Here is a 12,129-nt window from a genome sequence, read left to right on the forward strand (position 1 = left end):
CACACTAACAAAGACCCAAAGGAATTTCAATACGATTTCCCAGTGAAATTGAGAAGTTCCCTGGGAGTAAATTTTTTTAAATTAGTGAATAGAGACCAGACCTGAGCTAGGCTTCGTCTCTGTTTCCTCTCAGAGGAGAAAAGATGACATTTATCCCCATAGTCTCGCGTTTTAGGGATTATAAAACACAGCAGAGGTCACTGGACGGAAAAAATAAAATAAATCCAAGGGATGAAGCAATGCAACAAATTCGATAAATCCCTGCCCAATTTTCGTTGTAAAAATTGATTTGTCTCAGCTTTTTTACTTTGACACCTTATATTATCGGAAGAAACTTATCTTCCGTTCTCCTCGTGTAGATAAGGAAGGCCAAAGCTAACAAATTGCAGGGAGAAATAATCGAGAGAGGATTTCACGATGGAAAAGGTAAATATATAAAGAACAGTTAGTTCATGGAAGCTCCAAAATATGAACTCCGATCACCCCCCTCAAAAAACTAAGAGCCCATAGATGGCCTTTTTGCCTTTTGAGGCACAAATTGATATTACGGAGTATTATTGGCTAATAATACTAGAGTTGGCGGCCAAGTAGATTCCTCCCTCTTACAACTAAAAACTCATTCCATGATCTTGGCCAAGTTGGGAGCAACACAAACAGGGTCAGCAAGTAACTTGCTCATCATAACAATTAAAAAGAGAGAAGCCCAGTGTCAATGTACAAAACTAAACTACATAACGCTACATAGGGAAACCCCCAAAAGCCACCTGCTCTTGGTTTTGATATTTCCCACTTTCAACTAACCAGACTTTCCAAAAAGAAGATTCAGTAATCTACCAACAGAAATTTACCTAAGCTTCGACTTCTTAGGAGGCGGCCCTCTTGAATCCCTCCGATCAGGTATGCGCGCTCTTGAATCCCTCCTATCAGGTATGCGTGCTCTTGAATCCCTCCGTTCAGGCATGCGTGCTCTTGAATCCCTCCGCTCAGGCATGCGTGACTTTCCAAAGGCCTTCATCTTCCTTCTCTTCCTCTCCTCTTCACTATCCGATTCATCAAACTTCTCCCGATCAGCATTGCTTGCCTCCCTTTCTAACTCCTCCCATGTCTTTCCTTTTTCCTCCTCTGAGTCCTCTTCTGAGTCCTCTTCATCCTCATCTGACTCCACTAGCGACTCGCTGTTAGAATGTTCCTCTTCTGATGCACTCTCTGGCTCTGTCTCAGATGGCTCATATCCTTTATCAGACTCTTCTGTGTTCTCCGATTCCGAGTCACTGGCTTCCATGTTTAAGAATTCCCAACCACCATCTTCAATAAACTTCTCCGGATCATCAGTGATTTGTTTCAAAATAGGTCGCCAGTTCAGATTCAGCCTACTCTCATAGTACTTAAGGTCTGTTGTATCCAGCCACTCTTTGATTCCATCAACAGAAGACGAAGGGATGGAGTCTATCCGTAGGACATCTCGCTTGAAGTCCTTGAACACAATTGTCATGTCAAAATTTTTCTGCCCCAGTCCCACTCTTTCCAAATTCACTATTTCAATCTCACTCAGTGTAACAACCAGGAACGGAGTTTCTGTAAGCTCAACTAAGCAAGTAGAGGTTGGAACAATGAATACAGAGGCCTTGTATGGCACGCCATGGAAGCCAAGCTCCCTTAACGGCTGATCAAACTCTAGATCGAGACCCCTGAATTGTGGCTGGCTCCACAGATCATTAACCCTGTTGACAAAGTTCTGGAAGTCCATATTGATTTTGTTCTTCCTTTCCCTCTCCCTCTGCTCTTCTTCTATCTCATCAGGGTCATTTGCTGATCTTCTACCGCCTCCTAAAGTCTGGACAACATCCATCACCTCCACAAAAAACTGGACGTCCTTGGTTTTCTTGTTGCCCACCATAATGTGATTATGCAGGTGGAAATGCAAAAGGGTTATCATCTCCTTCTCTGCTGGCTGAAAAAAAGCATGCTTGACATTCCCATACATTATATCAACACGTTCATCAGGTCTTGAAGTGGCATACCGGAAACCATTCACATGAGCTTCAAGGGTACCTGGCAACTTTCTTCCTCGTCCACCAAAAGGAGGACGAATCCACAAATCTGGCAGTCTCATGGGCTTAAATTTGGAGCCTGATAGCTGAAGCTTCTCCTGGGTGACCAATGTGGCTCTCTCCGCTCTCTCAGACTCTCTTGAAGCGACTTGTCGTCTAAGGGTTTTAATCAACTGTACAACTTCACTGATGTGCCTTGTATCTTTTGAACGGAACGAGACCTCTTTAAGATATATGGCACCTTGGTGCTTAAGTGTATTTGCATCATGGGGATTAAAAGGAGTTCCAGGGACGTTTAAAATTATACGAATGTAACAATTGCGATTACTATCCTGCTGGCTTGTCACACTCTTGACCATGGCAACATGGAAAGGTACCATGCTCCCATAGATAGGCAAGAGAATGGCCTCATTTTTCTGGTCAACTTGTATCATCAGCTCCCTTGAGGGTGGTATGTCGTTAACATTCTTGTAAGCAACAAGATCACTAGAAGCTCGGGGAGTCCCACGGCCATCCCCAGTAGCAGACCCACCTCCTGCCAGTCTTCGGGCGGTTTCTTCATTCTTCTGTCGAGCAAGTTCTGCCTGATGCTGTCTACGAAGCTCTTCCTTTGACATCTCCTGGTTATCTGACCTTAGTGTGGCTTTGGACAAGAATGTCTCATTCCCATTAGCCTCCGACTTAACCTTTGGCAGCTCTTCTTCCTCTTCATCTTCATTAAATGAATAAGCCACATCCTTAACTGCTTTGGAGCTGAAAGAAGTTGCAACTTCTGGCTTATCACCTATAATAACAGTGTCAGCTAGTAAAAGAGAAAACTTCTCTGTTTTGGAGTTCTTGGTTTCAGCCTGCAGATTTTGAAATCCAAGAGACACATTAAACACCATCCCAGGCTTCAACACTCTATCATTTCTGGCATTCAAGCTCAACCCAGACTCACGGAACTCTAGTCCTATCCCAGTACCTGCTGACTTGGTCAGATGCGAAGTAAGTTCAGGGGCTTCCTTCTCAACCACTGAAAGTGCAGCCTGGTACACAGAACTGATCTTATTGCCTGACTTCAATGCAGATATGGCTGCTTCCTGAGCTTTGAAAAGAACCTCATATGCCTTACTCTGCATGGGATTGGCATCTATCAGAAAGGTCCTAGCAACATTCGAGCAGTAGCTATTATAGCGAGAACCAACCGCACATATAATCACACTTGTCGAGTCATAGTAGAGATTATCATCATTGCTGGATGCACTTGGCTTGAGATCAAACTCACCTCCACTTTGGAAGATTGGAGGATAGCAGATATCAACATTCTCAGCTTTTAGTTTGACTTTGACCTTCGATGGATCAAGGATAGCCTTCTCAGTATCATCCATGAGAAAAGAATGGGAGACCTTCTGCTCCTCATCTATTATCTTCTCAAGCTTTGGGACCACAAAATTCTTCATAACATGAGAAGTTAAGAATGCTGCCTTCTTCACATTTGTGAGTTCACCTGCATCCTTAACAGCAAACAGCTCAGAGAAGCCATTAGCTATATCATTCAGCTGAAACTTGGCACTCTTCAGCTTCTCTGCCCATGTTTCTAAAAGCTTCCCTTCAGGGGTCTCTTTTGCAATGTACCCAACCACAGGATCATCATGCCCATTAGACTGAGTGCGGACAGCCCGAAATATCTCATCCATCAAAGCAGTCCCATCATCACTCTTTGCTTTAACATGAATCACAACCTCCGCACCAACAGCCTCCTTAGTGGATTTCTTTAGGGTTGCAAGCAAAGATGCCTTCTTCTGACTACACAAGAAGTGAATTTGTTTGCTCATGAACACCATAACCGTCTCTGGAAACTCGTAACCCAGCAACCAAATATTTAAAGCAGAAGATTTCAGATACCGCAAATCTTCAGAAGCCGGAGGGGTAGCAATTGCCAAAGCATCAGCGGCACCCCATAAATCAACTTTATGCTCCTTCCAATGGGAATAAAATATTTTTAATCGCTTCTCAAAAGTCTCAAGATTAATAGTATAAGTGTTGCCTGTCCCGCCTGCATTTCGCTCTGACGGCTTTGCATTACCATTTCGGTGGTCGGCCATACTTACCGAACCTACAAGATCCTAAAAACCAACAGGAAGTGAAACATACACTGCAGAAGTGAGCCTGATCTGCAACGAGGACAAACAGAACTTCAGAAAACCTCACAAAGCAATAACCATCTTTCTCAAGTAAGCTTTTTCAACCAAGAAGGTACAGATACCGAACAAGGAAAAAAAAATTCTGAGAAAACAGCAAACCAAGCAATAGCGAAATAAGAGAACCAAAAACATGAAGACTACTCGGAATTTTGCTGCATCAATGTTAAAGATAGGTTTTCCGTGTGTATAAAAGAACGCGAAGTTGAAAACAGATTTAGGGCTTCGTTATACCTTAAAGTCCAGAAGAATAAGATAGGTTTTTCGTGTGTATAAAAGAACACGATGTTGAAAACAGAATTAGGGCTTCGTTATACCTTAAAGACCAGAAGAAGAAAACAACATAAGAAGCGAGGCAAAAAAGCCTTAAGCGAGCATGCCTTCTTTTTTCCTACAGTAAAACTCGACATAAAGATAGCACATGCAGTCATGCTGCTTTCTTATTTAGCTAAAATGCGCAATTTCATGAACATCAGAAAACAGATTACAACTTATTTTTCTTCCCAAGGAACCAAACCGAAAACCCTACAGTTCTAAACACCGTGAGAGGAAATAATTAGAACTTTAGACAATTAGGGTTTTTACCCTCACGAAATCAACATAAAAACGTAAAAAATTAATAGACGAAATGAAAAAGAAGACAAACTTACAACTGCGACTGGCTACAGGAGGACGGTGTCAAATCTTCGCCTCCTGAACCAAAACCCGAATGCCAAATTACTAAGAGGCTTCTGCAACCTCCCGAAAGAGCAGAAACCAAAGACGATACTGCAAAAGCACGAACCTACTTCTTCTTCCCCCGAAGACCCGGTCCCAGAACCCCCGATCTTAAAGACAACTTCAATCAGCGGTGAGAGTAAAGATTCGTCCTTACAGCCTCTGATTCAACTCCGAACGCGAAACTAGGGTTAAGGTTTCCTCTCACCCTTGAAGACGCCTAAGATCCGAGAAGAACAAAAAAACGAAAGATAGAGAGGAATTGTGGGGGAAATGGAATAAGACGAGGCTAAATAATGAGATTGAAGAGATCTGAAGAGAAGAAATGGAGGATTCGTCGCAGCCGAGAAGGGAGAAAAGGAGGGAAAATGCTCGAAAATGGGGAACGAGCGCCTCTCTTCGCCTCTTGAGAGATGGAATATATAGTGGTGTCGTACGAAGATTTAAAAAAAGAAAGAAAAAAAACAGGGTTTGTAATGTTTAATATATTACAAATAAAGGCTTGGGAGTTTATTTTTTCTACAAAAGGACAGAACGCGGGTTCTTAAGCATATCGGTTAGGGATGGCAGGGTCATAGGCTCAATGGGGTGTTGTACCCTGCCCTAACCTGCTCCTCTTGCTCCTAAGAATAGGTTTTTTTCTTTTTATCCATTGCCCAGTGCAAAGGTAACTTGAAAATTATAATATTAAATAAATAACGTAATTTTAGAAATATTTTTTACCATTTATTTGAAATTTATATTTAAGTCCTTAATTATCGATCGTACTAAGAAAAAAAAGAAGCATAAAAAGAAAATAAGAACTCCGACCTTGTTGGAGATAAGGAGGTATTCACAAAGATAACAGAAAGAATAAAGTTTAAAGACAAGATTATACGGCAATGATAAGGTTGAAGTAGAACTTGACCATGAGTTTAAACGTGGCTGAACCAAGGGGATGCTGTCGTGAGGCAAAACCCAAACTGAAACCCAACCCTAACCCATCGCGTTGCCATCTTTACTATGGAAATTATGACCTTATTTAAGTGTTTAAGTATGGGTCTGTCTAGGTTAAATAGTAAATATATATGTTGTGAGAGAATGAATGGGGGTTCCCTGCCCTAATTTGCTCCTTTTTCTCATAGGAATTGGTTTTTCCTTTCATCCAACCTCTCAATGGGAATAGAATTAACCCTAAAGACCCATATGATATGAGCATGTTATAAATCCTTAAGAAAAATATTATTAAGAAAAATAAATAACAAGTAATTTTTCAAAGGCAGCAATTCTCTCTTGTTGTCCAGTCTTTTTTAAGTTCTCATATAGATGTCAATGATCTTCTCCCTGAGAGCATCAAAGATGGCATCAGATAACTTTAAGCAAATCTCCCTTACTATTAATCAGAACCTAGAGAATCAATTTTTATCTATGCTAGACAAAGACTAATAGTATGAACGAGGTTCTTTCTTCTTTGAAACCATTTGGATTGATGCAATCAATGTCTAGTAATTAATGGTTGTTCCTTGTATATAATATCAGAACCTAGAGAATCAGCTTTTATCTATGTGAGAAAGAGACTAATAGTATGAACGAGGTTTCTTTCTTCTTTGAAACCATTTGGATTCATTTGGATTGATGCAATCAAAGTCTAGTAATGGTTGTTCCTCGTATATGATGTCTGTTTGTTGACCCTCTTGCCAAACATAATATGCTCTGTGTCCGGTGGGATCGGAACTTCTTACCTAACACTGCTAACCAGCCAAGCAAAAAGATTGATTGGCATCTCCTGTGGAAGAATTTCGAAAAAGAATGATGCATTAGAATCTCAACTACCAAAATGTGGGTTCCATCATACACACGAAAAAAAAAAAAGTTATATACAGCTAATATATGCATGAATCAAAGACCCGGATAAAGACCAGGCCAGCCCCAATGCCAAAAGGGGAAATGGGAAGACAAAATGTTCACCAGATTATTATGGGGAGGCTTTCCCCACCGACACACCACCCTTCTCCCAACACAAATTCCTATCTATGTACACAACCAACCCCCTCTTCTCTCCCTGCTCACAGTTCCTAAAACGAAAAATACGAAAACAAAACTGATGGACGTCTCCCCTGAAGCAGCCGAAACAGCAGATATCAGAAATTCTATTCTACACTAGACAATATTTGTCAGTGACCCCCAGGTATATACAACAGGAGACGACCACCTAACGGCTCTCATCTTCCAGCAAGCTTTTGAGGCTACACAAGGCTTCCGCCGAGAGGCTACAATACCTCAGCCTCCGCTCTGATGCCACTTCCCGATCCCGATCAGCCGCTGCAAAGCACACGACTATGACAGTAAGGTTGTCAAAGGTATTGAGCCTCAAGGCTTCCATTACGAGCTCCCTCGCACAGCGTTCTGGATCATCATGCCTGCGGAGTGCTCGGCGAACCACGCTCACAGCATGTTGGCTAGACATCACATCCCATATCCCATCACAGCCAATAATGAGGAACTCATCGTCTTCTGTGAGAACTACCTGCCGGAACTCAGGCTCAGCAATAAGAGGAGAAGCTGAACCCCTCGGAAGCTTCATGTCCCAATCACCAAGGGCTCGCGTTACTGAGAGTACACAATTAAGGTAGCCATCATCCACAAAGCCACCACATTCTTCTATCCGTCTTCGCTCTGAGGCATATATGGGCTTGTGGTCTTGGGACATGTCAACTGCATCGCCTTTGCGGCAGAGAACTGCTCGGCAATCTCCTGCATTGGCCACCAGAAGAAACCTGCAACATCATCAACCTCCTTAATTAAATGGAAGTCAAATACGATTAGAAGCCACCAACAGGGTTATGGAAAGACCAAATATGTTCAGTTCCTAATTTGGAGGTTCCATATCCCATATTGTCAATAAGATTAAAAAGAGAATAGCAGAAATGAGGTATTGACAAACCAACCTTCCAAATACCAAGGCAGTTATAGCTGTAGTCCCAGATGAACTGCTGACGGTACAGTCATCTTCCAATGCAAGGTCAGCGAGAAGGAATGCCTTCCTGACAGAGTTCTCTACCTTTTCCAAAAAAACCTCATCTGCTTGAAGTGCTTGAGGAAAATCAGAGTCCTCAAAAAAGAATCTCATAGCATTTTTCCTGATGTATGAGGCTGCATCTGGGCCTCCATGACCGTCAAAGACCTGTAGAAGAGGAAAAAACTTGCTCATAATATGAACTAGAATTACATTAAACCAGCTTGCAGATAAGTCAAATAATGATCCCCGACCCCATAAAATGCACTGGGCACCGGACATTGTAAAGTCCCCAAGTGCGAAGAAAGATCATCAATCCTTATGTGTTCATCTTCCATGAATCTCCTCGGTCCAATATCAGCAAAGCTGCCAGAGCGAATGCATGGTACAAACTGAAGCAACGAAGACTCTAAGGATTTGTCAGCACTAGTTTCTGTAGCTACCACCTCCTGAATGAATAGAATAATAGATTACAGGTCAGAAAGACAAAATGCACATGATAAAATAGATTTCCATTTCTTGCACCTTCAAGTCAGAAATGAATTCATCTGCAAACAATTTCCACTACAACACCTATCCCTTGGCACAACCATTACGTCCAAGTCATCACGAATAAAAAAAATTGTACATCTGAAATCAAAACAACTGAAGACTATAATTGTAAGGCATGAATAAAATACCGGAACCTGAAATTAGTCTTTCTTTAAAAGGCAATAAGTAACATCTAAAATAAATATGGGAAAAAATAAAACTTAAAGAAAAGTCAGATAGAGTTCTATCTATCAGAGGTGGAAATTCGACTTTCCAGCTAGCAAAAATCAAAGATAGCGTAATACCCTTAACCCAGTCAAAATAGAGCTGTCCGATATCCAACCCCAATCCACAAGAATTTCAACCAAGATGAACAACTACAGTCCCCGATGAGACGACCAAAACTCCCACCGTTCCGTAATAGAAATAAAATCAAACAAATTAGAATTTATTTCATCGATAAAAGCAAGAAGACTAGCGGTTTCCCCTGCCAGAGTTTCACACCGAAAGATATCAATTGCCAAACACTACAATACAACATCGGATAGAAAGTTTCTATTAGAAAGAATCAGTTTCAGCTATTCTTTTCTCAAACCTCAACCTTTCCAACAAACCCTATCATCGTCGTACATCAAGAACAACCACTTGTCCAAATCCAGCTAGCAGGAAACAAAAAAAAAAAAAAGACTCCGCAAATAACCCAAAAAGAACACCTACCTCAACCAGTAAACGACATCGAAGCAACAAAGTCAGAAAACTGAACCAATAACCCATAAATCACCAAAAAAAGAAAAAAAAAAGGTACTCACCGCTTCAGAGCGCGAGATATCCACTGAAACCGAATCGGACGCGCGAATATCCACGATTTCCTCAATTTTCTGCACGTCGCTCTTCTTCGACAAATTGCATCGGTATTGAACATCCAACACCGCTATGCTCTGATGACAAACTTCCGCTCCGGCCACCATCTTTCACACCTCGAAATCAAAGATCATCACCAACGAAAGCCACCGCCTATTAAACGTATTCCAACCTTTTCTTCTCCGCAAAGAAAAATCTCTTCCTCTTCCTCTCTTCCTTCTAAGATAACGATAAGGGTTTCTTCTCTTCAACCTTCCAAAGCACCAAAATAGCTTTCCCAGGCCACGGTTCTTCTGGTCGTCTTTCAATCAACTTTGTCCTCTTGGAGCAAGTAAACGAGACAGGAGGCGCTGTGGAGACGCGGTATTTATGCCCGCGGGCTTTGGGAAACAGGCGGCGACGGGTCACTCCGGATTATGGCAACCGGCAGCTGTGCGTCACGAAGGGCTTTGACATTTTATAATACAGCGAGTCCGTTTCCGTGGTCTCGATAATGTGGCGTAGGAGCTGACACGTGGCGGTTCCCGCTCCAAGCGTGACCTATGCTATTAAATCACATAAAAGCCCCTCCTTTTATATTTAATTACGTGACTGCCATCATTTTATTTAAATAGTTTTTGTCTGATTATTAAAGCGAAAAAATAAATAAGTGGTCGTTGAATAGGAATCGTGGTCGTCTACGGAGGAACCAAAAAGAGATAAGAATAAGGTATGGTTGTAATTTTTAAAGATAACAAGGGTATTTAAAGAACTTTGTAGTTCACCGACGGACGAATCGAGATAATTCGTGTTCACATTGGCTGACGTCATCCCCCACCTACGAGGACTCTTTGGGAAAGGGAGCTTTTTTGTGATTTGACCTTCGTACCCTCGGTTGTTATCATATATTAATAAAGTAAATTCTTATATTTTTTAACTGAGATAAATTATATTTTTGATTAAAAACATTTGCGATCAAATTTGAATATGAGTTAGGTAAATGTTAGAGATTTTTTAATAATTCCCAATTAAGATTACTAAAAATATTTATTTTAATGATAAAATATAATTATATAAATCATTAGATAATAAATACCATTTATCCAATAAAATTTAGTCAATAAATCATTAAAAAAATAGTGCAATTGATTTGTATTAGAGTTATAAACCCCAACTTGATGTAGTTCCGTCCACTCTTGTAAGCGATGGTTTTTCGTACTTAACCAACTAATCTTTTAGGTTACACAGTGGTCGGCCTCTTAACATAGTATCAAAGTCAGGGGAGCGGTAAGACGGGGGTATCAGATGTGATTCCGGTCTACCTCTCTTGAGTAGGTTGACTTTACTCATTTCTCTCACGGGATTCAAACGCGGGACGTGGCATGCTAGAACCACTCTAACATGATCAACTACACCCAATTCACTAAATTGGATTTATCGATTCATCTGGTAATTTAATCGACTTGGTCCAATTAATTGACATAGGAATACCACTTTTTTTACCTTAGACCCTACCAAAAGGAGTAAAAAATTATGGGGTTGATTTTTATAACATTATTCGTAAGAGTATTTTTATTTAAATATAATTATTAAAATACTTTTCAATTATCACAAGTGTTAGATCCACCAAAATTTCTCAGCAATTTCATATGTCCTTTCTTAATTGCACTTAAAACTATCATTTCATTTCCAACAACCTGAATTGGTGGCCTTAATTAATACCCTAACTGGCCATAAAGATAGGAACTAGAAGCATTGTGAACGCGTGGTGTGATGGTCAACCCCACGAGAAGGAAAAGGAAACACTTGCGTGTTGCCGTCACGCCGAAATTCGTCAAGAAGCCGTCGTGGACCAGGGGCGTCGCTTCACCGTGTGGGCCCAGGCACCCGTAATTCTAACGGGTGGGATCGGATGTTAGATTGACCTAATCTCTCAAGACCCGTTCCAGTCCGATCATCAAATCGCTGACTTCCGATTATATTTAAATATTTATTAAAGCCTAATATTACTTAAAAAAAAAAAAAAAAAGATGAGGGGGGAGGTTACCTCACTCCCTAAAGGTAAGGGTACCCTCCCACCCTCTCCCATTTGTTTAGGAAACATAAATAAAGGGGAGGTAGGGATACGTCACCGTCGAATGCCAGGCATCAAAGTCAACCCATTTTTTTAAATTCTCAACCGGGTGGGTGACCGTTACGTGTTTGTTGGAACTTGAAATGAAAACTCTTTTTTTATTATAACGTAGCTGATCGTTCTGGAACCTGGGGTGGGGGGCCCCGTCAGGGTAAAGGACACGAGCGTTCATCAGAGCATAGGGTAAGTGGTCAAATTGAAATACAATTTAAAATCCTTTACACCGTGTCGTTTCGTAGTTGAATTGTCAGCACCCACCGAGTTAAAATCGGGAAGACTCCATTTGACTGGGACTCTCTCGCTCTCTGTTCGTTCCTCATTTGTATACGCAGATGGAACAAAACGAAACGGAATTGGCAGAGCGTTAACCACGATAGGGTGTTTTCTGGATTTTAATTTTTTAATGGTCGGAGAAAGAGAAAGGGTGGTTGTCATCTGTTTAGGGGCACTAGGTCTTGGTAGGTTTTGTCTGGAGTTTGTGTTAAAGGTGGGAGTGTCCTACCTCGGTCATTTTAGGGTGAGGAGTCATCGAACAATTCCGATGCGTGTTTCATCTTTTTCTCTTTTGATAAGATGTTAATAAAATAAATGATATTTGAGCCAAGTTTATAGAACTTTTGATACGAACCATGTCAACCCGTGAAGAAACTCGATACTAAATTTTATAATCGTCTCAAA

General features: G+C 41.1%; 2 protein-coding genes across 3 annotated transcripts; both read right to left on the reverse strand.

Moving 5' to 3' along the window:
* Positions 1-602: 602 nt before the first annotated feature.
* Positions 603-5,327, reverse strand: LOC137958977 (FACT complex subunit SPT16). The gene is made up of 2 exons (XM_068806217.1): positions 4,885-5,327; positions 603-4,207 (listed from the first exon to the last, which is right to left on the reverse strand). The coding sequence occupies exon 2, from the start codon at positions 4,136-4,138 to the stop codon at positions 845-847; it is 3,294 nt and encodes a 1,097-aa protein (XP_068662318.1). The 5' UTR covers positions 4,139-4,207; positions 4,885-5,327; the 3' UTR covers positions 603-844.
* Positions 5,328-6,819: 1,492 nt separating this feature from the next.
* Positions 6,820-9,677, reverse strand: LOC137958962 (probable protein phosphatase 2C 2). Of its 2 annotated transcripts, none has more exons than XM_068806189.1 (4): positions 9,287-9,677; positions 8,201-8,395; positions 7,879-8,114; positions 6,820-7,707 (listed from the first exon to the last, which is right to left on the reverse strand). In XM_068806189.1, exons 1-4 carry the CDS (start codon positions 9,443-9,445, stop codon positions 7,143-7,145), a joined length of 1,155 nt encoding a protein of 384 aa, XP_068662290.1. In that variant the 5' UTR covers positions 9,446-9,677; the 3' UTR covers positions 6,820-7,142. The 2 variants fall into 2 exon arrangements, with proteins under 2 accessions (XP_068662290.1, XP_068662291.1); XM_068806190.1 differs by lacking the exon at positions 9,287-9,677 and adding an exon at positions 8,472-8,491.
* Between the last annotated feature and the right edge of the window lie 2,452 nt (positions 9,678-12,129).

The sequence above is a fragment of the Aristolochia californica genome, unplaced genomic scaffold, assembly GCF_029961685.1.
Source record: "Aristolochia californica isolate CCGP_79_NKW_82.1479 unplaced genomic scaffold, dmAriCali1.0.hap1 SCAF_3, whole genome shotgun sequence".
Taxonomy (NCBI): Eukaryota; Viridiplantae; Streptophyta; class Magnoliopsida; order Piperales; family Aristolochiaceae; genus Aristolochia; species Aristolochia californica.

Bases quoted from the DNA above. Each gene is read 5' to 3' on its own strand.
- LOC137958977 (XM_068806217.1), bottom strand. From the start codon at position 4,138: ATGGCCGACCACCGAAATGGTAATGCAAAGCCGTCAGAGCGAAATGCA.
- LOC137958962 (XM_068806189.1), bottom strand. From the start codon at position 9,445: ATGGTGGCCGGAGCGGAAGTTTGTCATCAGAGCATAGCGGTGTTGGAT. The intron at 8,396-9,286 runs GTGAGTACCTTT...CTATTCATTCAG, and splicing joins ATATCTCGCGCTCTGAAGCG to GAGGTGGTAGCTACAGAAAC. The intron at 7,708-7,878 runs GTTGGTTTGTCA...ATGATGTTGCAG, and splicing joins ACTGCCTTGGTATTTGGAAG to GTTTCTTCTGGTGGCCAATG.